Source organism: Rattus norvegicus, chromosome 12 (assembly GCF_036323735.1).
Source record: "Rattus norvegicus strain BN/NHsdMcwi chromosome 12, GRCr8, whole genome shotgun sequence".
In the NCBI taxonomy this organism is placed as follows: Eukaryota; Metazoa; Chordata; class Mammalia; order Rodentia; family Muridae; genus Rattus; species Rattus norvegicus.
The window spans coordinates 41,464,568-41,492,326 of NC_086030.1; the positions used below are offsets into that span (position 1 = coordinate 41,464,568).

At 49.1% G+C, this 27,759-nt stretch overlaps 1 protein-coding gene across 3 annotated transcripts; it reads left to right on the forward strand.

Moving 5' to 3' along the window:
• Nucleotides 1-27,469, forward strand: Oas2 (2'-5' oligoadenylate synthetase 2). 3 transcript variants are annotated; one of them, XR_005491653.2, is made up of 12 exons: nucleotides 1-3,124; nucleotides 4,080-4,335; nucleotides 6,791-6,969; nucleotides 10,765-11,003; nucleotides 12,420-12,561; nucleotides 16,443-16,616; nucleotides 16,709-16,991; nucleotides 20,466-20,656; nucleotides 21,379-21,617; nucleotides 23,080-23,233; nucleotides 25,275-25,543; nucleotides 25,888-27,469. XR_005491653.2 is itself a non-coding variant. In NM_001009715.1 (11 exon segments), coding segments are annotated over 11 exon segments (2,202 nt in total). In that variant the 5' UTR covers nucleotides 2,803-2,842; the 3' UTR covers nucleotides 25,338-25,369.
• Nucleotides 27,470-27,759: the final 290 nt, after the last annotated feature.

Genomic DNA, 27,759 nt, shown 5'->3' on the forward strand with positions numbered 1-27,759 from the left:
CCTGAGGGGGACAAGAAGGAATGGGTTTACAAGCCCTTTCCAACAAGAATTCTCACTTTCACTTTTCGCCACACTATGGGTGGATTTTGGATAGTGTTTGTCCCTCATTCCCTGATTCCCCACCAGGACCAGAGTGATACCAGGACTTTTCCAGGGCAAACGTCTACTTGTCTGTCTTACATGGGAAAAAGCCTCCAATCCCCTAGTGTGTAAGTGACAGCTAGTGGCTGGAGAGTAGAGGACAGGGAGACATATCCTATGAATGTCTCAACCCGGAGACATAGAAAGCAAGTGGCAGATGCTAGGGGCAGTGTGGCCATAGCGGGATCTTCCAGATGAACCACCTGAGAAGTGGACGTGGTACTGATCCATCCCTAGTGACAGGAATCAGAGAAAGGAGTCTGTGAAGACCCGTCTCCCACTAGGAGCATCTCAGACAACCAGGCTCTGCCTGGACCACTGCTGGGGACAAACCAACAGGGATGTAGGACTGCTGGAAGAGCAGAGCCTTCCTAATACCTTGGTCTTTGCAATGCATTCCTGTCTCCTCAGCTTAGCCTGAGTGAGCGGTCAAGGGTTTCCCACGTCCCCTCTCTGCCGCCACTTGTGCCTCCTGCTCTTGGCTCCAGGCAACATCAAGACCCCACTAGGGTTGGTCCCAACCTCATCTTGCCTCGTCAACTCAGTGAGGATTCGAACCAGACCCCGTGTTATGTCTCCTGGTGGCTGCTATTCTCAGAGCTCTAGACCAGTAGTTCTCAACCTTCCTAATACAGTTCAGGGTACTCTCAGGTGGTGTTATCTGCAGATGGGTCGACACACTTGGAGACAGAAGAGAGGTATCTCAGTAATGGTCTTACCATTTTCAGATAATCTTCAGTGACCCCTGTGAAGAAGGCATTCTTTGGTCCCAGAGGGGCAGAGACCCACAGATTGAAAACCGCTGTTCTAGACTGATGTGACCAGCCGAGACCGGTTTTTCCATGGGGACTGGCAGCAGATGGGGCAACCGCCTAGCATCCTAGTGTGAAAAAAACAAGGATACAGGTGGTAGTTAAGAGCCACACTGTGATACATTGTTATTAAGTCGCCGTACCTTAGCCACATTGTGATACATTGTTACTAAGTCTCCACATCTTATAAGAAGTTTGTTTTCCTAACCCTAATGTATCCTACAAACCATGTTTTCAACCTAAGCCAAACTTGTAAGCCCAGGATTTCTACCCACCCCTTTGCCTTGCTAAACTCCTGAACACCCACGATAATTCCCATGTGATGTCTTCTTGCACTTACCTACCCCACAGGCAGCTTTGAGCCCTGCCCCGCCACCCGTTTCTGTCCCAGTGCTAACAGCCAATTAACTCAACAGATGTTTTCTATCAACCCTAACCCTTCCCCATAAAAGGGACCTCAAAAACCAATGAGGAGCTGCTCTCTGAAAACCCCAAATTAGGGGAAGGCTTCATCTGGCCTGTCCCCTTGTGCACTGGATTTAGCCAGGAAGTAATGAGAATGGTTTTTTCTCCTCAGGTCTAATGCTAGCCCTTGTCCCCACTACACAGACTCTGAGCTCTCTTGTCAAAATGGCTCCAAAATTGGGGTGACTGTGAGCCAGAGTGAGGAGAGAGGTGATGGCCATCAGAGCAGAAGAAAGAGAGGCCTTATTGACCCCCCCAGTCTCCCAGAGCAGCCCCCACAGTGATGATGGAATGATACAGTTGAGCTTGATTCAGGCCACAGCCCTGGGGAGGAGGCCAAGCAAGGCATAGCAAAGGCTTGGTGAGATGATGCATGCATTCAACTCCAAGCACTCAGGAGGCTGAGGCAGGGTCCCTCAGAGCTGCTACAAGAACTCTGTGCTTCCGTTGGACTCCATCCAAGGTGACTTCCCAATACAAAGTCATGGTGCCTTTCCCAGTAAGGTTCCGTCTGTCACATAGGACAGCCACACACAATGTGCCATCCTGCTCTGGAAGAGGATGCTCTACATAGTAGTTTATGAGAGGCTGAGGCAGGGGGATTACCCGTTTAAGGCCAGTTTGGGCTAGAGAGCGAGGCTCTGTCTCGATGCTAACTCAAAATAATTGTGTTGAATTGGTGAACTTTCTCCTTGTTTTTAATTTTTAAATATTTTACTTGTTAACACTGTGTGTGTGTGTGTGTGTGTGTGTGTGTGTGTGTGTGTGTGTGTGTGTGTGTGTAGGCTATTCTTGACCCTTCGGGGCCCTGTGTTCTCCCAAAGGCAAAAAGGAAGCCTACAACTGACTGTCAGGGCACCTGTGACTTGCTGTGCATCTTTGAGCAAGTCAGTGCCTTCTCTGAGCTCCTTCTGTCTGCCCTGTCGTCACCGAATGCTCCGGCCACTGTAAATGTAGGAAAGGACATTACATTAATGGACAGACTCTACCCTCAATAAAATCAAATTAGCTTAGCTTTTAGCCACCCAGATTTCTGCCAAATGATTTTTTTTTGTTGGGGGGACAGGCTTCTCCTAGCTATAGGTGGAGGCACCAAGAAGACAGTCCTACACTGAAGGACGCAAACACTGGCCTCTGTGTAGGTATCCCCTGAGGCTCTAGAGGCTTTAAGTTTAAGCCGGGGTGTCCTTAGGAGTGACCAGTCAGCTGGAAACACACACACACACACACACACACACACACACACACACACACACCAGCTGCTGGGCACTTGAGTTTCGATTTCCTAAGCTCAGGCTTGGCTGTGTAGGGGGTGGGGCTTTGGACTTGATTTCCTCTTTCTAGAATCCCGAGTGCAGGACAGAAGCCCCAGGACCTGAGCTACAGTGCTCTGCCTCTGTCATTCACAAGCCCAGCTAGCAACTATGGGAAACTGGATGCCTGGCTGGTCATCCAGTGGGTCTTTGGGGGTGCCCCCCATGCCAGTGCAGAAGCTAGAAAAGTCTGTCCAGGTAAACCTTGAACCAGATGAAAAATGTCTGAGTCAGACCGAGGTGTCCTCTGTACCATCCCAGAAGCTAGAAGAATATATCCAGGCAAACCTCAAACCCGATGAAGAATCTCTGAAGCAGATAGACCAGGCTGTGGATGCCATCTCTGACCTGCTGTGCAGTGAGGTGATGATCGATGTGCTGAAAGTGGTTAAGGTGAGGCTCAGGGTTGGGGCTCAGGGCTCTGGATTCCAAGAAAGTTCGATGTCCCCACTGGTGGTGGTGCTAAGCAATGTTCCACACGAGGCCCCGTAGATTGCACTTCAAAGGCTTTCCTCTGAGGACACACAGTGTAGAAGCCCAGGCTACTGCCAGCTCTTCCTGCACCTGACTGCGTGACTCTGGCAGGGTGCTTTACCTCTCTGCGCCTCAGTGTCCAGATCTGCAGGATGAGGTCAGCCAAGACTCCAATTCACAGTGTTGTGATGTTGTAAAGCATGCAGTGCTCTATGCACAGGGATGGCTTTGATCAGTGCTCAGTAAATTGCCAGGGACTGACTACATGCATTTGGGCTTTGCTGTATAGTGTCTTTGATTCCACATTTGTGAGAATTTTGTTCGTGTATCTATTTTCATATCTGCATAGTACTCCACTGTATCTATTTTCATGCCTGCATAGTACTCCATTGTATCTATTTTTCATGCCTGCATAGTACTCCACTGTATCTATTTACATGCCTGCATGGTATTCTGCTGTGTTATTTGTTCATCTTATTGCCCTTCGAGTTGACTCCAGTTTAGAGCTAGCATACAAAACATGGAGACAAATTGGTGCTGGCAACCTGACTTTAAAATGACAGTGACATTTGGGGGATTTTACTTGATGTAAAAATGTCATGGGCTGGAGAGATGGCTCAGTGGTTAAGAGCACTAACTGGCCTTCTAGAGGTTCTGAGTTCAACTTCCAGCAGCCCACATGGCGGCTCACAACCATCTGTAATGGAATCTGGTGCCCTCTTCTGGGTGTGTCTGAAAACAGTGACAGTGTACTTGAATACAATAAATAAATAAATCTTTAAATAAAAAAGAAAGAAGATGAAAGAAAAAGGAATATCACTACCTGGAGCTATGGAAGGTCTAGATCTCACAACTGCCCCTCCATTCCCTGCAGGGTGGCTCCTATGGTCGGAAAACAGTCCTAAGAGACTGCTCCGATGGTACACTTGTTCTCTTCACCGGTCTCTTCAAACAGTTCCAAGACCAGAAGAAATACCAAGATAAGCTCCTTGACTTGATTGAACAACGGCTGAAAAGCCATGAGAAATACAAGAAGTCAGTAAAACGTAAACTTAGCCTCCTTGAAGTACAAGTGTCTATACCAGGGCAGAGTATACTCTTGCAGTTGCTTCCAACCTTCAATCCTCTGTGTGAGTGATCTGGGGACTTGGGGGGGGGAGTGTTCTGGGAGTCCTGGGAGGCCACTGGTGTCCCATGGGCTGAGGCTGTTTCCAAAATGGGGCTTGTACATTCTTATCTTAGACATTGGTTGATGGCCATGAAGAGATACTATGACCAAGACAACTCTTATAAAAAGAAGCATTTAACTAAGGGTTGGCTTTGAGTTTCCAAGGGTTAGTCCCTTACCATCATGGTGGGAGACAGACAGGCATACTGTTGGAGCAGTAGTTGAAAGGTTCATATCCTGATCCATATACCGATGGCAGAAAGAGAGAGAAGACACTGGGCCTGGCATGGGCTTCTGACACTTCAAAGCCCCACCTCCAGCAGCACACCTCCTCCAACAAGGACACACCTCCTAATCCTTCCCAAACAATTCAACTGGGGACTAAGTGTGCAAACCTAATGAACCTCTGGGGTCCGTTCTCATCACAACCCCCAAGAGACAAGAGCCTCCTTCCCTAGGTGTACTCTGTCTAGAACTTCGTTCTACCTCATTTATTTTGAATACAACGTTCAAAACTCTTGAACCTGAAGGGGAGTTTTTATAGGTGAGAGGGCGGATGAGTGATGGGCAAATGAACAGATGGCAGGAAAGAAAGTGGACAGGTGGGTAGCTGGGTCCTACTAGGTGTGTATGTGTGTGGATGGATGGATAGAGGGATAGATATATGTGTATGAGGATGGATGGAAGCATATGTGAACAGGTGGAAAATGGATGGATGGATGCATGCATGCATTCATGAAAGGATGGATGGGTAGATGGATGTGTGGACATATGGAAAGTGTATGGATGTAGGGATGGACAGATAGACAAATGGGAAAACAAGCACAGGAATGTATCATGGCTATTCTGCCAACAGGGGACTCCACTAGACTGGCAGCCTAGGACCTCTGAGCTGAGGGCCCCTTCGCTGTCCACAATTCTGAGAAGCTTCTGGGTTACTGGGCCCTTAAATAGCCCCCACCTGACCATTTTCTGACAAGATGGAGATGTTCATACACCCACATGATGGCAGTCCCAGAAAGGCAGCATCCCTGGGCCCTTCTTATCTTAGGGTTTGAAGGTGAAATGTCCCTATAGGATCATGTATTTGAACACTTGGTCCCAGCTTGTGGCACTCATTTGAGAGAGTGTAGACAGGAAGTGGGGGACTGGGAAGTGAGCCTTGAGGGTGGTAAGCCCACCCTGCTTCCAACCCTACTTGCAGTCTGTGTTTGCTTAGATCATGCAGCGTCATCTCCTGCAGCTATATCTTCCCTACCATGATGGCTATATGCTCTAACAGTGAGCCATAAGAAAGACACCTCCCTTCCAACCAGAAAAGTGACTGACACATGACCCCATGGATCACTTGTCACCAAATCTAAGATCAGAGCAACCAGCTAACAGGTTCGTTTAGTTGTAATTGCGTGCCTGCCTTGAAAGGACTGCAGGAAATTCTGGGTTCTCTCTTCTCCTACACAGAGCCCTGGTAGTAGGAGTCCAGCCCAGCCCACCCTCTGCTGCCTTGACCCAATCAAGGAAGATGCTGAGAAAAATGAACTCTCCACATGTAGTACTGAATGATGCCACCAGATGGCGATAGATTTGCATCTTCCAAAATAAGACTCAATTACAAGAACGCAATAAACATTGCTGAGAAAATAAGACCCTAGAGGGGGGCCTCCGAAACCTCTTCCTTTACGAAATAAAAGGCCAACCAACCTGGTCTACTTGTCTCTACCAGGTCAGGTAGACTGCTGTTGCCATGGTTTCTATAGTTGTGGTAGTCGTGCCCCCTGTGAGGTTTATAAGACTTATGTGTTACATTGTTGCATAAAGGACTTCAACTATGTCTGGTATATAGTCACCAGTCAATAAATGCTAAGGGCATGTGCCTAGTACCTTGGGGACATGCTGGGGAGTCCATATGGTTCCTTGACCAAAGCTGGGTACCTAAATATATTTATAAACAGCAGCACTCAGCGAGCAAGTATAGAAACTAATTGGTTCCTGCACCTCTCCCCTTCCCAGCTCCTGTCACCTCGAGGTACCCAAGTCTATGTAAGAGGGATCAGTAGAAGTCACTCTGTGACAAAGACATATGTAGTTGTGCACAAATATTTGGTTTTGGTATTAATCTGAGGCCTTTATTTCTCATGTGTAATTTACTGCCTCATGCTGTGTGGCCTCGCTGATTCTGTCTTGGGTGAGTGCGCATGCATGTGCGAATGCAAACACACACACACACACACACACACACACACACACACACACCCCACACACACACACACCCTGACTTCATTTTAGCCTTTATTACCTATCAAGGAGAATATCCCCACCGTTAACCTTCCCAAAGAGCTAGCTGCCCTCTTGCAGATCAGGCAATAGGCGATCTTCCCAACTCGTGCTGAGCCTTCCTGCTGCTTTTTCCCCATCAGGCATCAGTGAGAATCCCAGCGCCCAGGTCTATCAGAATCTCAAAAGATCCATGGATCAAGTAAAAGCATCACCTGGGGAATTCTCAGACTGCTTCACCACACTGCAGCAGAGGTTTTTCGAGAAATATCCCGGGAGACTGAAGGATTTGATTCTATTGGTCAAGCACTGGTATAAACAGGTAATGTACGCTGTTGCCTTGTTTTAAAGAGGGTCTCAGTCTGGCTTGGAACTCGCTCTGTAGACCAGGCTGGCCTCAAATTCAGAGATCCACCTTCCCCTGCTTCCGCCTCCCAAGTACTGGGACCAAAGCCACCACGTCCTACTGCATCACCTCTCTATTGAGATTGTTCACAGCAAGGACATTTCGACACATCTTAGCGACATACCTTGACTTGATTTGATCTCTTCTTCAGCCACAAACCAGAATAGAATATTATTTTCTCAACCCAAGGACATGGTGGCTGCCTGACTGTGGTCCCAGCACTCTAGAAGAGAAGACACCCGGCTAATCCTAACTGTATAGTAAGACTCTTCTTTTAAAAAAAAAGGGGGGGGGTTGGGGATTTAGCTCAGTGGTAGAGCGCTTGCCTAGGAAGCACAAGGCCCTGGGTTAGGTCCCCAGCTCTGAAAAAAAAAAAAAGTTCTGAAGCTGGAGAGATGGTTCAGCAGTTAAGAGCACTGACTGCTCTTCCAGAGGTCCTGAGTTCAATTCCCAGCAACCACATGGTGGCTCACAACCATCTGTAATGGGATCTGATGCCCTCTTCTGTGTCTAAAGAGAGTGACAGTGTATTGACATATATTAAATAAATAAATAAATATTTTAAGAAAGAGAGAGAGGGGGCACATGCTGGTCTCCCAGAGGACCCGGTTGGATTCCCAGCACCCACATCATGCATCCCACAACCAACTTTCACTCCAGAGAGATCTAACACCTCCAGGTTATGCAGGTACCAGAACATGCAAACAAAATACCCATACACATACGATAAAATAAAAATTTAAATATTTTAAACATATTTTTAAAATTCCAGTATCAGTCACCACACAAGGGGAGTGGGTATAGTACGTGTGTGGAGGTCAGAGGACAGCTTACAGGAGTGGGTTTTCTCCTTCCACTGTATTGGTCCTGGGAATTGAACTCAGTTCAACAGGCTTGGTGGCAAGCACCTTTCCTCACTGAGCTCTCTTGCTGGCCCTCCCTTATTATAAACACTGTAGATGGATCACATCACACGTGGTGTTTGACTTAACTCCAATTTTGTGCCATGTCATCACACAGCAGTAACTTTTCCTCCCCTTGTATTCTGTTGAGGTAATATAGCCGTGTCTCTCTTCTCTGATGGGTTGAGCCTTTGGGTCATTTCTCTATGAATTGGATTGTCATGGGTGTTCTCCACTTTATCTTTTGTGAACGTCAACTTTTCCTTGGGTGACTCCGCAGAATTGCCAAGTTCTCAGACAGACCTCCGGACAACATGTATGTACGTACAAGTCTATGTGTACACAAATGGACTCTACATGAAACATACTGGAGAGTGTTTATTTAGCTTCCATAGAGTGCCAAACGGACCTTTTAAACCACTCTTCCAGAGGCTGGAGAGCTAAGCCCGAGGACCCAAGTGAGGATTTCCCACTACCAGTGTATAGCCAGAAGGGTAACTGCACCTGCAACTCCAGTGTAGACACAGGCAGATCCCCTGGATTCCCTGGGCTCACTGGTCAGCTACTGGAGGCACTCAGTGAACTCCAGGTTCAGGGAGAAACGCTGTCCCAGGTGGAGAATGACTGAAAGAGAGACTTGTCCTTGACCTCTTGATCTCTGGCCTTCTCTCTCTGTCTCTCTGTCTCTCTCTGTGTCTCTCTGTGTCTCTCTCTGTGTCTCTCTCTGTCTCTGTCTCTCTATCTCTCTCTGTCTCTCTGTCTCTGTGTCTCTGTTTCTCTCTGTGTCTCTGTCTTTGTCTCTCTGTCTCTGTCTCTCTGTCTCTCTCTGTCTCTCTCTTTCTCTCTCTCACACACACACACGCTCACATACCTGCACACACTCATATATTCACACACTGACACTCACCTTCACCCTCACACACATGCTGACACAATCACATGCACACACTTGCACACTAACACATGATGCAATCACACACACACACGTTTTCATACTCACATATCTGTAGGCTTAGGGGGGGTCCCGTGTCTGCTCTACTATAGGGCTTAGCTGCTCAGGAAGGCAGGAAGTGGGAAGTTGACCACGCTTACCCCATGCTGTTGCCAGGTGGGAGGCCGCTGGACACTGTTCCAGGGATGGGGAAGCTCAGTCTGAGGTGCAGGAAAGCTGGAGCTGACTCAGGGGTCCCCAGGCCTGCTAGGCTCTTGGGCATCCAGGCACCGCTGGGATGCTGCTGAAGAGATGAGAACTGGGTGGGGGCCCCTAAGCTGGATCTAGCCTAGGGCTGAGGAGGAAAGAGGAGGAGCTCTGGCTGGTCCCACGGTGAGAGTCATTGGCTTTGCTTGGGCTTGGCTTGGTGGCAGCGATGGCTGGGGGCACAGAGTCCTGCTACAGGAGATTAGACACTGTCTCTACAGGTGAAGGCCTTCTCCATGGCTCCCCATGGCGGATCCTGATGAAAAGAGGCAGTTCATGGTTTTAAGGCATTTATTGTCATGACAGAAAATGGATGAGTAAAACTGTATCTCCCTTCTCAGGATGAGCCTGAGATTAAATACCTTTCGCAGGGAGGAGTGTCTAGGAAGGAAAGTTTATTGGCTAAGCCTCCAGGCCTTTGGCTATGTCATTAAAAGGGAGATCTGTCTTGAGCCTACATGACCACAGGCCATGTCTTCTACATGTGGAGGGGCTTGAGGCATTGCTCTTATGTGACTGATAGCCACAAATTTGGGCAAGGTGGAGTGGGTACTGCAGCTAATGACAGAGGCCTGGTGCCCAGGAACAGGTGAAACTCCTACCATCCCTTTAGGGTCTCCAGGTTTTCAAGCCTTAGCTCAACCAGGAACAAGGCTGCCTTTCATGGTCCCACACATATCCACTCACACTCATGCACATACACACCCACTTTACATTCTCCCATTCACATACACTCACACTCAAAAAGTCACACATGTTCACACCCACGCACTCATGCACGCGCACATTTGCAATTGCACACTACACACTCACTCACACATTTATACCCTCTCACACAGACACGCACACATTGTCACACATTCTCACAGTCACACAGTCACACATCTTCACATGCACACACACCACACACTCATGCACATGCACACACATATTCACAGACACCTATGTTTACCATCACACACACACCCACACTCACACATTCACACACTCTCTCTCTCACACACACACATGTGCTGTCACATAGTCACATACTCACCACACAGTCACACACATTCACACATACACACACACAGCCACACATTCACACGCTCACACACATATTCACACACACATTCACACACTCACACACAGACACACACACACTCACACATTCACACACTCTCTCTCACACACACATGTGCTGTCACATAGTCACACACTCACCACACAGTCACACACATTCACACATACATACACACACAGCCACACATTCACACGCTCACACACATATTCACACACACATTCACACACTCACACACACAGACACCCACACACACTCACACATTCACACACTCTCTCTCACACACACATGTGCTGTCACATAGTCACACACTCACACACACAGTCATACACATTCACACATACACACACACATTCACACACTCACATACACATTCACACACACACACACACACACACACACACTCACACACACAAACTCCGAGTAAGCAGTGTTAGCATTCCAGAGGTTCCTTCCACACCTTCATCGGTTTGGAACGGTACAGACAACTTGACTTCCACGTGTGGGGGATGCTGACTCTGGCTTCCTGATGGTCTTGTCTTTTGCCCCAGTTGCAGGATAAGTGGATAATACCCTCACCTCCGCCATTGCTATATGCACTGGAGCTGCTTACTGTGTATGCCTGGGAACAGGGCTGCCAGACTAAAGACTTTGACATCACGCAAGGTATCAGGACTGTGCTGCAACTCATCAGTCAGCCGACAAACCTGTGTGTCTACTGGTTAGACAATTACAACTTTGAGGATGAGACAGTCCGGAACAACCTTCTGCACCAGCTCAACTCCCCAAGGTACCCAGCTTCCCCAGATCTCTCCCGCTGCGCAGGCTAGGGCCCCACTGAGAGCGAATTCTGAACCCTTGCTGGGAGCCAGGGGGAACCCGAGGATCTGCTCTCAGAGGAGACTCAGCTAATGCACTTCATGTTCCAACTCATGGTCGGGTTTTGTCCACCAATGGGTGGCAGGAGGAGGGAGCTGGGAGAGGAAAAGGAGTTCACAGCAAGGAACAGAGGGATCTAATGTCTCTGAAAAACACAAGGTGAGGAGTCAGTATGTGCCGAGTACCGCGGATATCTCAGCAGCTTAGGGAGGCCATAGCCTTCATTCAGAGTCTAGGCTGCCAGCTTCCCCCACCACACACGGGTGCATGCAAACCTATGAGTCTGTATGTATGTATGTGATGTATGTATACAGATGCATGTGGAGACCAGGGGCTAGCATCAGGTGTCTCCTCATGTCTGTGCTTCACTCTCCACTGTGTTTAAAGATTCATTTACTGGGGGGGGGGGGGGGTGCTTTCCCTGTGTTGGTGAACCACACACATGCAGTGCCTATGAAGGCCAAAAGAGGGAGTCAGATTCCCTGGGTCTCTAGTTACAGATGGGTTACTTTGGGTTCTCAGACTGAACCTGGGTCCTCTAGAAGAGCAGTCAGTGCTCTTAATCACTGAAGGCTCTCCCCAGCCCTTCTACCTTATGTTTTGAGTCAGGGCCTCCCAACTGATGTTCAATAGCCAATAGGCTAGACCGGCTGACCAGGGAGTCCCCAGACCCACCTGTCTCTGCTGGGATTACAAACTCACACCAATGTCTGGCTTTTTGTGTGAGTCTTGGGGACTCGGGGCCTGTTTGTGAAGCAGGTACTTCACCCGCTGACCCATCCCCCAGCCCAATCCCTCTCTTTCCAATAAGATTTATTTGTGTGTCTGTGTGAGTGCAGAAGTGGGTGTGTGCCGCTTTGCACATAGAGACCAGAAGAGGGTATCAAGTGCTCTCCGTCTATCCCCCCTGAGGCAGGATCTCTCTTCCTCAACCTGAGTTCCTGTGTTTTTCCAACAAGGCTGGAAGCCAGCAAGCCCCAGAGATCCTACTGTCTCTACCCAACCCCTCAAAGCCAGGGTTAAAGGACACCCATGTTGTTATATGGGTGTTGGGTCCCAAAACTCTGGTCCTTATGGTTGTGCACTAAGCACTCTTAGTTGCCAAGCTATCTTCCCAGTCCCAGATTCCTGTCTTGTGGGGGCAGAGGGAGAGGGAAATAGGATCTTACTATGTAGCCCTGGCTAACCCGGAACTCACTCTGTAGACCAGGCTGGTCTTGAACTCACAGAGACCCGCCTGCCTCTGCCTCCCAAGTGTTGGGATTAAAGACGTGTGCTGCTAAACCCAGCCCTGATTTTTTTTTTCCTCATCTAATAAAATTTCTAGACCGGTCATCTTGGATCCAACCGACCCAACCAACAATGTGGGCAAAGATGACAGGTTCTGGCAGCTACTGGCAGAAGAGGCTCAGGAGTGGCTGAACTCTCTCAGACTGAATAAGCCACACAAACCATGTTGGGATGTTCTGGTAAGAGGGTTTCCATGTTGGAAGGAGGAACCTCCCAACACTGATCTGAGAGTGTGTCTTGGCTTCCTGTGCATGACCTCTGTGACACAGTCACACGGTCAGTGTAGCTTAAAGCAACAGTAATTTATTCACTCACTGTTCTGGATGCCAGAGTTTCAATGACAAGAAATGGAGAGCGCTGGGCTCTCCCTGGAGGTTCAAGGGGACAGCAGCGATCCCTGGCTTGGCTTGTGACATCATCACCACCCCACCTTTCCCTGTGACACCATCACCCTGCCTGTCTTAGTTAGGGTTTTCCTGCTGTGAAAAGACGCCATGACCAAGGCCACTCTTACAAGGATGGCATTTAATTGGGGCTGGCTTACAGGTTCAGAGGTTCAGTCCATCATCATCAAGATGGGAGGCAGGGCAGCATCCAGGCGGGATGGAGCTGAGAGTTCTACATCTTCATCTGGAGGCTGCTAGTGGAGGACTGACTTCCAGGCAGCTAGGATGGAGGTCTTAAAGGCCACGCCAACAGTGACACACCCACTCCAACAGGTCCACACCTCCTAATAGTGCCATTCCCTGGGCCAAGGCATATTCAAACCATGACACTACCTTTCCCTCCACTGCCACACTCTACCCTGTATGCCTGCTTGTTCGTCCATCGGTTATGACGACTTCCCTAATTAGCCCCATTTTCTATTAGGTCATGGTCATAGGTACTATAGACCCAATCCCCAATATATTTTGGGACATAACTCAACCAACTCTTAGAGGCCACAGGATGAGTGTCAGGTAGAAAGGGGGGGCAGAGAAATTGGGTTCTCCTCCCACCCCAGAAAAGTGATGAATTTACTTCAACAGGAGTGATATCTGGAGATGGGGAGGTGGCGAGGGAGGAGAGGGAAGAGAGGAGGGAGGAGAAGAGGCAGAGCCTCCTAGAAGCACAGAGAAGCCACACCCTGTGTGACACTCTAGCAAACCCTGAAGCCCAGGCCATGGTTATGAGCCAGCAGCAAAACAGAGGAAATCTGTCAGAGGAAGATGTCAGTGCACCCCTAAGTTAGACCAGCTGAGTCTGTTCAAAGTCTACTTTGCTAACCTTGGAAGAGGGGCAAGTGTGCCAGTGGAGCACGCACGCGCCCTCACGGACAAGGGACAAGCTCATTTCCAAAGTGTGGGAGGCAGGGTCCCCTTTCCATCTGCAGAGGAGTCAGTAACTACGATGCAGTCATCTGGGATGGACAGAAGGACACAGAGCCTGAGGGTGGGGTCACTCCCCAGTTAGACTCCACAACGGCTCTTATGTCCCCAACCCCAGGCTCCAGTTTCACTGGAGTCTTTTACTTCCTTGTGACAACCTCCCTGGCATCCTAAGGTAGGGACTGGATGATCCCTTCCCACCATCTCCATCCAAGCTTTCAAAAATCTATCGTTGCCAAAAGGGATGGACAATGCCTGGGCGGGTTTCACACACAGCAACTTGCCCTTGTTGGCTGGGTGACATCTGCACGTGTGCCCACTCACACTCATCACTATGATGGTGACCGAGTGTCACACAGGCTGCTTGAGGGTGCTTCACTCCCACAACCACCAGGCTGTGGTCAGAGGCAAAATTTAGGTCCGTGTACCGTCGAAATATAAGACGCATATGCACCATGTTCATATTCTGACACCCCCAGGAGCACCCCCTAGACCCCCATTCCAACCCATAGGCACATGATATGCTCAGCTCTCGTTTCCCTCCTACCCCACCTTTTAAAAATTGTTTTCACATTACAGTGTGCCTGAGTGTATGTTTTGTGCCATATTTGTGTAGTACCCACAGAAGCCAGAAGAGGGCATCAGATCCCCTGGAACTGGAGTTTACAGGCAGTTGTGAGCCACCACCCAGGTGCTGGGAATCAAACCTGGGTCCTCTGACAAAGCAGACAGAGCCCTGGACATCTCTGTAGTCCCTAGTGCACCTTTTGAGCACCCTGCTGCTGTCTCACCAGCCTGACCCCTTCCGGGCTATGATGTCACTTGTCTCTCAACAGCTGCTTCACGTCCAGGCTCAGCAACCAACATACAGGAGGGAATGAGCATTTCCAGCTTACATACATGTACTCACACACATAAACATGCATACTCACAAATGTAGGCTTAGATTTTTTTAAACCACGTTGATAAGGGTTTTGTAACATTTTGTCACACACCCTCCTTTTAACCATGCAATGGCAGGGAGATTGTAAATAGGACAAAGGGATATGGACCTGTTTAGAAGTAGTTCTTTGGGGCAGTTTTAACCTCCATTGTCAGGATACCAGCAGTCCAGTTTAGTAGTGTCAGGATACCAAACATGCATGATCCAGCAGAAACAGCCAGGCCTCCGCCGAATCGGTGTGAGTCATCAGAAGCAACCAGGACCAGCTGGGATGCCAGGAGTTCTCTGCTGTGCCTCTTTTATCAAAGCAAAGACTCGAGACCAACGAGGCCCAGCTAGCTATGGAAGTGCTCCGTCACTGTCCGTTAAGTCTTACTTATCCTCTCTCCAAATATCCCGCGTCCTCCCGCGAGCTTCGCCTCAGCAAGACATCGCACAAGTCTGTGTCACGTGAAACAACCAGAAATTTCCACTGCACACATGCGAACACCCATCTTTGCACCCGAGGCGCATCACGGCGTCACGGGTGTGCGTGCACCTGTGCTGCCACTCGCTTGAGCTTGCAGGCACATGGACGTGCATACGCAGTGCGCACGCTCACATGCACGCGGGGCACTCATGTCTCGTATTCCTACGTGCCCTCGAGTGTGTGTTCACTCCCGTGTGTACGCTCTCATATGACACAGGTACACTCACACCTTTCCTTTACACCATCTGAGCTGTGGGAGAGGAAGATTCCAAAGATGCTGTGGCTAAGGGTCACAACATCTAGGGGTACCAAGATCATCTTAGACTGAGGAGGGAGCTGAGAGCCCCTCCTGTCCTGTGGGTGACTGTATCATCCTCCACCAGTGCTCTCCAGGAAGCTTAGACCTCTCTTCCTCTGCTCTTCCGTTTAAAATACATGTACCCTAAATTCATAATCTTAACGTTCTGGCAGTGGGTAATTCAAGCAGTCTTGCAGAGCTGAAATGGAGATATCCTCAAGATCTCCTTCCCTAGTTAAGCTTCTCAAGGCTGCCCTCGTGTCCTGGTTCTTTCATCCATCTTCAATACTATTAGTCCATCATCCTTGAGTCCCCGCTTCTCTGCTTCTGTCTTCACCTTTACTTGTTCAAGCTTAATCTCCCACCTGCCTTTTGGAGACCTCCTTGTGCTGGCCCAGGACACCTCCACATGTCTGCACTCCACAAACCCCTTAGAAGGATCCAGGTCTCTCGCAAATAGCCCATGAGGAACCAGGAGATTTCTGTTGGGATTAGGGTATGTGTGTGTGTGTGTGTGTGTGTGTGTGTGTGTTTGTGTGTGTGTGGTGTGTGTGAGGGGTGTGTGTGGTGTGTGTGTATGTGTGTATATGAGTGTGTATGAGTGTGTGGGGGGGTGGGGGGGTGGTGTGTGAGGGGTGTATGTGTGTGGTGTGTGTGAGGGGTATGTGTGTGTATATGTGTGTGCGTGTGTGTGGTGTGTGTGTGAGGGGTGTGTGGTGTGTGTGTATGTGTATGTATGAGTGTGTATGAGTGTGGTGTGTGTGGTGTGTGTGTGTATGTGTGCGTATGAATGTGTATGAGTGTGTGTGTGTGTGTGTGTTAGGATTTTTGTCCGGGATCTCAAGAGTATTCTCTGGGTGCATCAGTGCTAACTCCAGAGACAAGAAGGTCTCTGCCCACAGCTGGAAGCAGGTTGGCAGTGGGATGGAAGTGACTTTTGTGGTGGCTCCTGTGAGAGTCCACCAATGTTCTCTCCTCCCCAGCCCATGCCATTTTTCATCACCCCAAGCCACTGCCTGGACAAGTTCATCAAAGACTTCCTCCAACCTGACAAGGTCTTCCTAAACCAAATCAAAAGAGCTGTTGACATTATCTGTTCATTCTTAAAAGAGACCTGCTTCCAGAATTCTGACATCAAAGTCCTGAAGATCATCAAGGTAAGTATTGGCCCTTCCTCGAGTCCAGTGTGTGGGTGCCAGGAAAACAAGGATAAAGGGAAGCGGTGCCTCACTTTCCTTTCCCTTCCTAGGGAGGATCCACTGCCAAAGGCACAGCTCTGCAGCAGAGATCAGATGCTGACATCGTAGTGTTCCTCAGCTCACTGGATAGTTATGACTCCCTAGAAACTGAACGCTCCCAGTACGTCCAGGAGATCCGAAAGCAGTTAGAAGCCTGCCAGAAGGCCTTTAATTTAGGGGTGAAGTTTGATATTTCCAAATGGATGGCCCCCAGGGTGCTGAGTTTTACCCTGGAATCCAAGAGTCTCAAGCAAAGTGTGGAGTTCGATGTCCTTCCCGCCTATGATGCACTAGGTAAGAGTGCCCAGACCCTAGCTCCTGAGAAAATTCTGGAAGGAAGATTCTGAAGGGCTCCTTCCAGAATCTGGAGTTGGGTGATGGGCTGTATCTGTCTACTGATGCTAACCCAGCAGGTGCATGGCTACAATGCACCTCCATGCAATTTTATTCTCATGATAGCCTCTAGGAGCTATAGGCTCCATTCTTTGTGGTGAGTCGGGGGTGGCCCATGCAGAGTTAGATACGTAACATAGATAATATCCCTTCATTTCTTCCATGGAGAAGAGACTAAAATAGAATGGGCCCAGACTTTGTGAAACAAGAAACAGGAAATTGGTGCAGACAAAACTTCTTAAGGGGTTGGGGATTTAGCTCAGTGGTAGAGCGCTTGCCTAGCAAGCGCAAGGCCCTGGGTTCAGTCCCCAGCTCCGAAAAAAAGAAAAGGAAAAAAAAACTTCTTAAAAGTCCCATTTACGGGTGAGAGCTACAGAGATATGGGTGAATAAAAGGCCTCAGGGTAGGCTGGGGAGATGTCTCTGTGCTGTGTTTGTCATTCAGTTGTGGAGATCTGAGTTTTATCCCCCAGCACCAATATATAAAAAGACAGGCTCAACTACAGGCTATGGTGTGCAGATGAAGGGGAGGTGTGGAGGCAGAGAAGGTCTAGCAGAATCAGAAAGCTCTAGGTTCAGTGGGAGAGCCTGTCTCAATGGGAAACAGTGAAGGGTGATACCGCAGAACCCCAGCCTCCTCCTCTGGCCTCTGCATGGGCATGCACAGACAAGCACACATACCCATAGTCACAAAGCGACTTAGAGGAAGAACGGGCTTGTTTGGTTTACTGTTCCGGATCTCAGTCCATCATGGAGAACCATCATGAAGGAAGTTCAGGGCAGAAACTCAAGGCAGGACACAGAAGTGGAAACCACAGGAGAATGCTGCCTGGCTCATAGACTTATGCTTAGCTAACAGGTGGTCACCCCAGGACCACATGTCAAGAGGATGGTGCCGCCCACAGTGGGCTGGGTCCTCCCATAATAACTTCTCAGATGACTCTGGGCTTTCTCATGCTCTCATTCTCTCTCTCTCTCTCTCTCTCTCTCTCTCTCTCTCTCTCTCTCTCTCTCTGTGTGTGTGTGTGTGTGTGTGCATGTGTGTGCGTGTGTCTGTCTGTCTCTGTCTCTCTCACTCACTCACTCACTCACTCACTCATGCGTATACTCATGCTCACACGAAGGCCAAGCTGCTAACCATATTTTCTATATCAGAATTATGAGGCCTCTAGTATCCTCCACCTGAGTGGTCCTTGGGAATGGGGTATAATCAGGGGTAAAGCATTTGCTTCGCATGTGTAAGATGTTGTGTTCAATGCAAGAGCCACAAAATAAAGTAAGACCCATGCCCATTATGTGGGGCTAGGGCTGTAGCTCGGGGGCAGAGTACTTGCCTGAATGCTCAGGACACTGGGATTGACCCCCAGCCCCCACCCAGCTGTCTCGATTTCTCTCAGAAAAGAAACAGGACTGTATAGAATGGGGGTCAGGGCACTTTTGTCTGTTTGTCTGTGTGCTTTTGAAAGGGCAGCTGTCCTGGTTTGGCTTCTGTTGCTAAAACACTAACCAAATCAACTTGGGGAGGAAAGATTTTTTTTTTTTTTTTTTTTTGGAGCTGGGGACCGAACCCAGGGCCTTGCGCTTCCTAGGTAAGCGCTCTACCACTGAGCTAAATCCCCAGCCCCAAGAATTTTGTTCATCTTACATGGGTTCCATCAGGGCTGGAACCTAGAGGCAGGGAACTGAAGCAGAGGCCAGGGAGAGGTGCTGTTTACTGGTTGGCTCTCTCTAGATCACTCAGCCTGCTTTCTTATACAGCTCAGGGCTACCTGCCCAGAAGCAGCACCACCCACAGTGAATGGCCTAGGCCTTTCCCCATCATTCATCAGTTAAGAAAAATGTCCCACAGACATGGCCATAGACTAATCTAATGGAGGCAGTTCTGTACTTGAGGTTTCACAGACATGCCCATAGTCTAGTCTGATGGAGGCAGTTCTGTACTTGAGGTTCCATATAGACACGCCCATAGTCTAGTCTGATGGAGACAGTTCTGTGCTTGAGGTTTCACAGATATGCCCATAGTCTAGTCTGATGGAGGCAGTTCTGTACTTGAGGTTTCATAAGACATGGCCATAGACCAGTCTGATGGAGTTACTTCTTCAGTTGAGATTCCCTCTTCCCAGGTGTGTCTAGGTCTGTGTTGACAGAAAGCTCACTAGTACAGCACCACAGCAAATCTTTTCACCTTGGAAGAGCACAGTTTTCCCAACTCTGCCGTTTCAATGTGAAACTAGCCATACCACGAGAGATTCATAAATGTGGTCAACTTTATCCCAATAAAACTTTATTCACACACACACACACACACACACAAATGAGAGAAGTGGACTAAAGCTGCCTCAGGGACAGAGTGTGCAAGCTTGAGCTCAGACTTTCTCCAACAGTGAGAACCATCTAGATCTGAGTTCTGAATCCACTGGAAACTTGAGATGTGGCTGTGGCCAAATCTTCTTCATCTTGTCTCAGTTATCACAAGATTAATCAGCCACAGTGGCCAGGGGCTGCCCTCGTGGGTTATCACAGATGTGTGTGCTTCTGTAAACCCACGGTGCCCTCCAGGCCCACAGTCATTACTGTCTGTATCTTGGACAGCCATCAGTAGTTCAAATATAGGTACATGGTTCAAGGGAAATTCCCCCATTGAACTGAATTCCCTCCAGTGAAATTACATTTGTCCAAAAAACCAGGATGGCTTCAGAGGCTGAGGAGTTCTTTGGAGGAACTAAGTTCGGTTCCCAGCGCTAAACTCCAGTGGCTCACATCCTGTAACTCCAGCTCCAGGGGACCTGATACCCCTCTTCTGGCCTGCAGTCACTTGCACTTATGCATGTGTGCACATAGGACACATGTACACACACATAGGCACACAGGACACATGAGTGCACACACACACATAGGTACACATGCATGCACACACATGCATAGGCACACGGGACACATGCACACACACAGAGGTACACAGGTACACATGCATGCACACACACACAGGTACACAGGTATACATGAATGCACACACACAGGCACACATGCACACACGCATCAATGAAAATAAAATTTTTAAAAACCAGTTTTGAGAACTGTGGCCATAGATTCATTGGTAGAGTGTCTCGCATACCCAAGACCTGGTTACAATCCCCCTGTATCGTTTAAACTGGGCATGGTGGTGCACAGTTGCAATCTCAGCATTTGGAAGGTAGAGGCAAGAGGATCAGAAATTCAAGATCCTCTTTGGCTACCTAGGAAGTTCAGTGCCATCTTGGGCTACATGAGATCCTGTCTCAAAAAAAAAAAACAAAAAAAAAAACATGTTTTTTTTTTTTTACTCTGTTGTTCACTATATTCATATGATCTAACAGACATTTTCCTTCCACGTTAGGTCAGCTGCGGTCTGACTACACCTCCAGGCTCAAAGCCTACAAGAAGCTCATTGAGCTGTATGCCTCACAGGACAGCCTCAAAGGAGGGGAGTTTTCAGTCTGTTTTACAGAGCTACAGAGAGACTTCATTGAAACCAGGCCCACCAAACTCAAGGGTCTGATCCGCCTGATCAAGCACTGGTACAAACAGGTCAGCCAGCCCTTGCTAAACTGAGGCACAGGCTTTACCAAGTGTAAAATCCTTCTGTGAAAGAGGCCGGGCCTCTTTCGGGAATCTGCTGTTCGCTTACCCATGGATCTTTTCCTTGTCCTCTGCCAATGATATCTTCTGGGTCAGGCCTATTGGGCCTCCTAGCGCAAAGCAATGCGTGGCGATCTCTGACCTCATGTTGGCCAAGGAATTTGGCCTCAGCCAAGTTCTCTCCTGACGAGCATGAATGGAAGTTAGAGTTGTGCACCACAGTTTGCCAGTACTGCTGTGTACTCGCCATGCTCTCTCTCTCTCTCTCTCTCTCTCTCTCTCTCTCTCTCTCTCAGAAGGCAGGATGAAGCTGCCCTCTGAAACGGGAGCCACCGTGGAAAGCAGAGGGCTAGTGGGCAGGGTGGGGGATCACGTGACTTCCTCAAGCCCCGCCCCCCCTCTGATGTGGCGATCCACATCGAAGGGCCCATAACTAGCAAACAGAGGGTCCCATCAGCCAGCAGTTACAAAGCCCAAAGGCAGACCACTGCGTGCACCACACTGCCTGCTGCTACGTCTATCAGGCCTACCTAGAACTCAGTGTCTCCTTTCTTCCAAGTTTCGTGTCATAACCCAGTTGCCTCTACTGCAACCCAGGCAATCCAGGACACACACTGGGCTCCTCTGCCTCGCCAAGGTCATCTGACATCCTCACTTTCTCTCCCCACCAGTGTGAAAGGAAGATGAAGCCAAAAGCATCTTTGCCTCCAAAGTACGCACTGGAGCTGCTCACCGTGTATGCGTGGGAGCATGGCAGTGGCACAGATGGCTTCGACACTGCTGAAGGCTTCCGGACCGTCCTGGACTTGGTCATAAGATACCGGCAGCTCTGCGTCTTCTGGACAGTCAATTACAACTTTGAGGAGGATCACATGAGGAAGTTCCTACTGACCCAGATCCAGAAAAAGAGGTGCCTACTCTCCCTCCCCCTTCTGAATTAACTCGATTCCCTTCCACACTATTTCTTCCATGACCTAGATTCTTCTCCCCGGGGGGTCTTGTTCATGCCCAGCGTGAAACTGAGAAAGCTCAACCACGGGAGTGGGAGGGGCTTGCCACCCAGGAGAGATGCCGAAGCATCCAGCCGGCAGAGGGCGCTCGCACTGCTTTCCTGGTTCTTCCACATGGAAATATGTGTGCTAGACAATGGAAGAGGGGGTCTGAGATGGCAAAATATTCCTGAGAAACAGCTCTGCCATTCCCAGCCCCCAACCCACCCCCATGCACGCAAGCGTGCGCACACCACAGTAAATCAACGGACAACTTTCCAGAGTCAGTTCTTTCCTCCCACCACGTGGGTCTGTGGGTCTAAGAGATCGTGGTCATTGACTTGGCAGCAAGCTCCTTTACGGTTTATCCAGCCCCTGTCATCTAGCCAGATCTGGCTTTATCTTTCAGAGCTAAAAGAACAAAGCCAGGCAGGGTGGTACCTGCCACAGTCCCGGCATTTCCGAGGCTGAAAGGTGGAAGATTTTGTTGTTGTCGTTTTGTTTTGTTATCCATCCATTCGTTGGCTTATATGTTTGTTTGTTTAAGACAGGGTCTCTTTACAGTTTTAGCCCAGCTGCCCTGGAACCCACTCTGTAAACCAAGATCATCTCCAATTCACAGAGATCTGCTTGCCCCTGCTGGGATTAAAGGCGTACACCAGGAGGATAGGATTGTCCACATAGCAAACTGTCCCCCCAAAATTATTAAAATAAAGGGAGGGGGTCCTCAGAGTGTGTACTAGATACCGTAAGCAAGAAACAAAGGTGAAAGAAGAAAGAGAAAAGAGGAGGGGGAAGATAAAACAGCAAAGGGAAGAAATAAGAACATTAAGAGCAGGAACTCGGGGCTGGAGAGATGGCTCAGCGGTTAAGAGCACTGACTGCTCTTCCACAGGTCATGAGTTCAAATCCCAGCAACCACATAGTGTCTCACAACCATCTGTAATGAGATGTGATACACTCCTCTGGTGTGTCTGAAGACAGTGACAGTGTACTCGTCATAAATAAAATGAATAAATAAAATCTTTTAAAAAAAAAAAAAGAGCAGGAACTCTGGGCTTGCTTGCACATGCGCACACTTTCTCCAGCCTATCCCCACCCCAACCCCCCAGCAACTTTACAACTTAGCAACTACTTAGCAACACTGCATTGTGTGACACCTTCTAGTTGGGTGAGGTGGCCACTGAATACTTTGCTGTCCCGGGTAAATCACAACGTTGGGGGGAGGGGTGTTCTTCAAATGTAGAAGTAACTTGGACTCCCGAGTAGTTTCAAATTATTTGACCTAGGCAGCCAAGATATATTGTATCATTAATGCAACCCTGAAGGCTGAGGTCAGGGGCCTTGATAACAACCCTCTCACATTATCTAACCTTTCTTTAGGCCTGTGATCCTGGATCCAGCAGATCCCACAGGTGATGTGGGAGGAGGTGACCGCTGGTGTTGGCATCTTCTAGCCAAAGAAGCAAAGGAGTGGCTGTCCTCCTCCTGTTTCCAAGTGGAGCCAAAAAGCCCCGTGCAGCCGTGGAAAGTACCAGTAAGACCGCTCTAAAGAACATAGGTGGCCCCTTCACAGATTCCAGTCAAGGCTTTCTTAGTGTACTAGTTTAGAATTGCTGAGCCCCAAAAAGAACTGAGAACTGGACTCCAGGAGTTCAGTAGGTCACTACACACACACACACACACACACACACACACACACACACACACACACACACACACATATCTTTCCCAGGAACCTAGAGATCCAGAGACAAGTGACACGATGGGATCTGGTCTCTCCAAGAGGGATCTTGTGGCCATGCCAAGGCATTTGTCTTTTGTCTAGGTGGTGCGCCTCTGTGGCAGTACCATCCATGTCCCCAGTCTAAATGACAGCAGACACTGTCAATTATCCCCTGGAAGTAAGGGTACCACTCGGTCTAGCTCTTTGGCCTATTTTTAGCAACAAGTGGCCCTGAACCCAATGGTGTGCCTGAACCTTGCAGCTTCACCCAAGAGGAAGATGGGGAAAAGAACTGATAGCTGAGAGTCCCGGATTGGGAGGCAGGGTGGGTGTGGCAGCCTGCCTGGGATTCCAGCCTCGGAAGGCTGAATCCATGGAATCCCAAGAGCAAGCTGGCTAGCTCAACTAGCTCTGGGTTTGATTAACAGACCCTGGCTGAATAGCTAAAGTGAAGTAGTGACTGAGGATGATTCCTGATCGCACCTTGGGGCCTCAAACCTGCAAACATATGCATGTGCACACACGCAAACATATATACAAATTCATACAACACACAGGCAAACATGCATACAAATCCACGCAACAGAGAGAAAAAAATAGCGAGGGGGACATGGGATTAGCTTAGAAGTTTCATGGTCACGTTCTCACACGTTAAAAACCTATAATTGTTACATGGCCACTTGTAACTTTGAAAGTGGCTACCAAGCAAAGTCCTGTCTTCTCCGGGTGAGAGCTTCGCCCTACACACAACATACAATTGAGCCCAGCCCGCCATTCTACCCTCCCACAGGCAAGCACTCCATTCTCCCTTCTGCCCTTCCTCAGCACTGTTGACATCTGGGGACAAGTTGAGAGGGCTGTGTTGTGCACCGGAGGATGTCCCAGGATGGAAACTGTTTTGTTTCCCAGAAACAAAACAAAACAAAAAACAAACAATCAAACAAACAAACCCTGAGACACGGTGTTGTGTCTTCAGGTGAGAGAAAGTTTGTCCCTGGTGAGACCCCCATACCTCAGAGGTGTGTCCCTGCCTTCACCTACGGGGCCAGCCCACATTAGCCAAAACTGAAGTTAACAGTTTGTCTCTGATCACACTTTCCCAAATATGTTTTTCCGATTCTTTTCTGGAGACAGGGTCTCTCTCTGTAGCTCTGGCTGTCCTGGAACTCACTATGTAGTCCAGACTGGCCTTAACTCACAGAGATCTCCCCGTCCCCGCTGGAATTAAGGGCATGCACCACGATGCCCTTCTTTTTTTTTTTTTTTTATTAACTTGAGTATTTCTTATATACATTTCGAGTGTTATTCCCTTTCCTGGTTTCCGGGCAAACATCCCCCTCCCCCCCTTCCTTATGGGTGTTCCCCTCCCCATCCTCCCCCCTTTGCCACCCTCCCCCCAACAATCTAGTTCACTGGGGGTTCAGTCTTAGCAGGACCCAGGGCTTCCCCTTCCACTGGTGCTCTTACTAGGATATTCATTGCTACCTATGAGGTCAGAGTCCAGGGTCAGTCCATGTATAGTCTTTAGGTAGTGGCTTAGTCCCTGGAAGCTCTGGTTGCTTGGCATTGTTGTACATATGGCGTCTCGAGCCCCTTCAAGCTCTTCCAGTTCTTTCTCTGATTCCTTCAACGGGGGTCCTATTCTCAGTTCAGTGGTTTGCTGCTGGCATTCGCCTCTGTATTTGCTGTATTCTGGCTGTGTCTCTCAGGAGCGATCTACATCCGGCTCCTGTCGGCCTGCACTTCTTTGCTTCATCCATCTTGTCTAATTGGATGGCTGTAGATGTATGGGCCACATGTGCACGATGCCCTTCTTGAAGCTCCTCCTCCCACTCTCTCTCTCTCTCTCCAGGTAGTACAGACTCCAGGAAGCTGTGGAGCTCAGATCTACCCTGTGGTGGGTGGGGTGTACTAAGAGAGTGCATTCAGCTCTGGAGGGAAAATGCTGGAAGAAGCTTCTAGAGACATCTGGCAAAGACTCTGCTCGCTCGTGTTATAGAAGGGAGCCTGGGTCCAGTCCTCTCTGGATGGCTCCCACCAGTCTCCTTCCTGCTTGAAATCAAGACATGAGATTTCCCCCACCCTCACCCAGGGTCTCACATCTCGGGGGCCCTGCTCTGTGTAAGTGACCTCCTTCTGATACACTTACCCCCACCCTCCCACCCCTATGCAGCTCGATGTATTCTGGTTCTGTATTCTGTGTGGGGTTTTTTTTTCTTGCCTCCCACTCTGCTAGTCTCCCCAGTCAGCTCCTGTGTCACCAAGGTAAATCCCCTCCCTAGCCTTTCATTTCTGTCAGTCCCAACTAGCCCTCAGAGACTTCCACTGCATCTCTGTCTCTCTTTCTCTGTCCCTGTGGATACAGAGATGTCCCACCCAGTCACCAGCTAACCCCCCTCCCTCCACCTCTTCTGTTAAAACCCTTTCTCTTGGGGAAACATAAACAACATCTTAACCCTCTTAAGGTCCCAGGAGAAACCGAGGTGCCTTTTCTATCTTCCCTGAGGAGCCAAGGAGTTGTTTGAGCCTACCTGCTCACAGGTGAGGGGTTACAGGTAGGAGCGTGGGGGCCTTTGAATGTCTGCACCCAGTTAGGATGATGGCTGCCCGCCCCCCACCCACCCACCCGAGTCGCACAAAGGGAACCCTTCCCCTCATCTTTCCACCTGTATCCTCTAGTCACTCCCAGAGACTACGGGCAGTCAGGGCAGAATAACCAATAGCTGGTTGGGACCAGTTGTTAGATAACTCAGGTGAGGGTCCCATAACCTTCCCAGCCCACCCCTCGTCCGAGAGTGAAGATCAATAGTCAGCAGGCCCCTCTGTGATGTTCACTAATAAGCAAGTTGAAGTGGACTCCTGAAGATGGCGGCAGTGAGGCTCAGTGAACAGCCCTGCATTAACATTTTACGCACCCCAAATGCTGGTTGAGATCTCTTGCCTTAGCTTTGCCAGATGCCCAGGGAGTCTTCACCCCAAGGCTTTAACTGCACAGATACACAAGGTCTAAGCCCTTCGAATCCCCAAGTAAGGTTGAGCCTTTTCTGCCTACGCTTGCTCTGGTGCACTGAGGACCATGCCTGGCCCCCGTGCCGCTTTTAAGCGTAGAATTGCAGCATCCCAAGGAGTTGACTTCTATGTGAACTCCTTCATCCATCTCTGATGTACACTTTGAGGTGGCTCAGGCTAGGCTAGCCCAGAAGATATCCCGGGCATGTGACTAGAGGGTCAGAACATTAACCCAGGCCCTTCTACAGGGAAGAGATGAGGCTGAAGGTGGGGTTCAAACTTCATGGCCAGGGTTGGGGATTTAGCTCAGTGGTAGAGCGCTTGCCTAGGAAGCGCAAGGCCCTGGGTTCGGTCCCCAGCTCCGAAAAAAAAAAGAATCAAAAAAAAAAAAAAAAAAAAACTTCATGGCCAGTGATAGAACCAGTCACCCCTAAGTGCTGAGACCCCCACCAAAGTCTCTGGATAAGGAAGCTCCAGGAACCTCTGTGTTGATAGACATCCCAATATATCAATAAGTCCAACCTCCACAGGGACAGACAGACATTCCTGGGGCAGTCCCCTCCCCCAGCTTGCATTCTGCAGTGTGTTATTCCCTTATCTGCTTCATACTAAATGGTGGTCTCGAGTGTGTCCTTTCTTCAGTCCGTGAGCCGTCATGATAGGTTATGAATCCTGAAGAGAGTCATGGGTGCCACCCACACAGATACGGACCCTCGCAGAGCATGGCGAGAGACCCAAAGGGGACAAAGGGACGCCTCCTCCTTTCCCATCAGTGTCCAGAAATACGAGAGAATTCACGGTGACCCGGGAACATGCCGTCGTCACTGGCTATTACTGGAAGCAGCTAGGACATCAGTCCTTTTCTCAGAAAATTGGTGATTAATGCTTACGAACAAGAAATAATTAAACCCAGGCTCACCTGTGCAATCATGTCATGATAAGTAAGTGGGCATAACTAACGAAGAAAGAGGAAAAGGCATTATTTTCTTTCCTTCCTTTCTTCCTTTCTTCTTCTTCTTCTTCTTTTTTTTTTTTTTTTGTAGAAAAATCCAGTCAGTGCTGGAAGGTGCACAAAATTAAAACATCTCCATTTTGCAACATGTGGCGGCGATGTAATGATCTAGGAGGTAGGGTCACTGTAAGCTGATGGGGACACTATAACCTGGGTCGGGATGTCACCTCCCCAACCCACATCAACGAGAAGGAGATTGTGCAGTTAGAGGCGTGCCCTGGGTTCCATGGCACTCAAACAACAGAAGGTAAAAACTAGGAGAAAGACCATCAGGCCTGGCACGTAGCCCGCAGCACATTCGATGTGTTCCTGCCAA

Bases quoted from the DNA above. Each gene is read 5' to 3' on its own strand.
- Oas2 (XM_039089648.2), top strand. From the start codon at position 6,841: ATGGATCAAGTAAAAGCATCACCTGGGGAATTCTCAGACTGCTTCACC. The intron at 6,970-10,764 runs GTAATGTACGCT...CTTTTGCCCCAG, and splicing joins TCAAGCACTGGTATAAACAG to TTGCAGGATAAGTGGATAAT. The intron at 16,992-20,465 runs GTAAGAGTGCCC...CTTCCACGTTAG, and splicing joins TCCCGCCTATGATGCACTAG to GTCAGCTGCGGTCTGACTAC.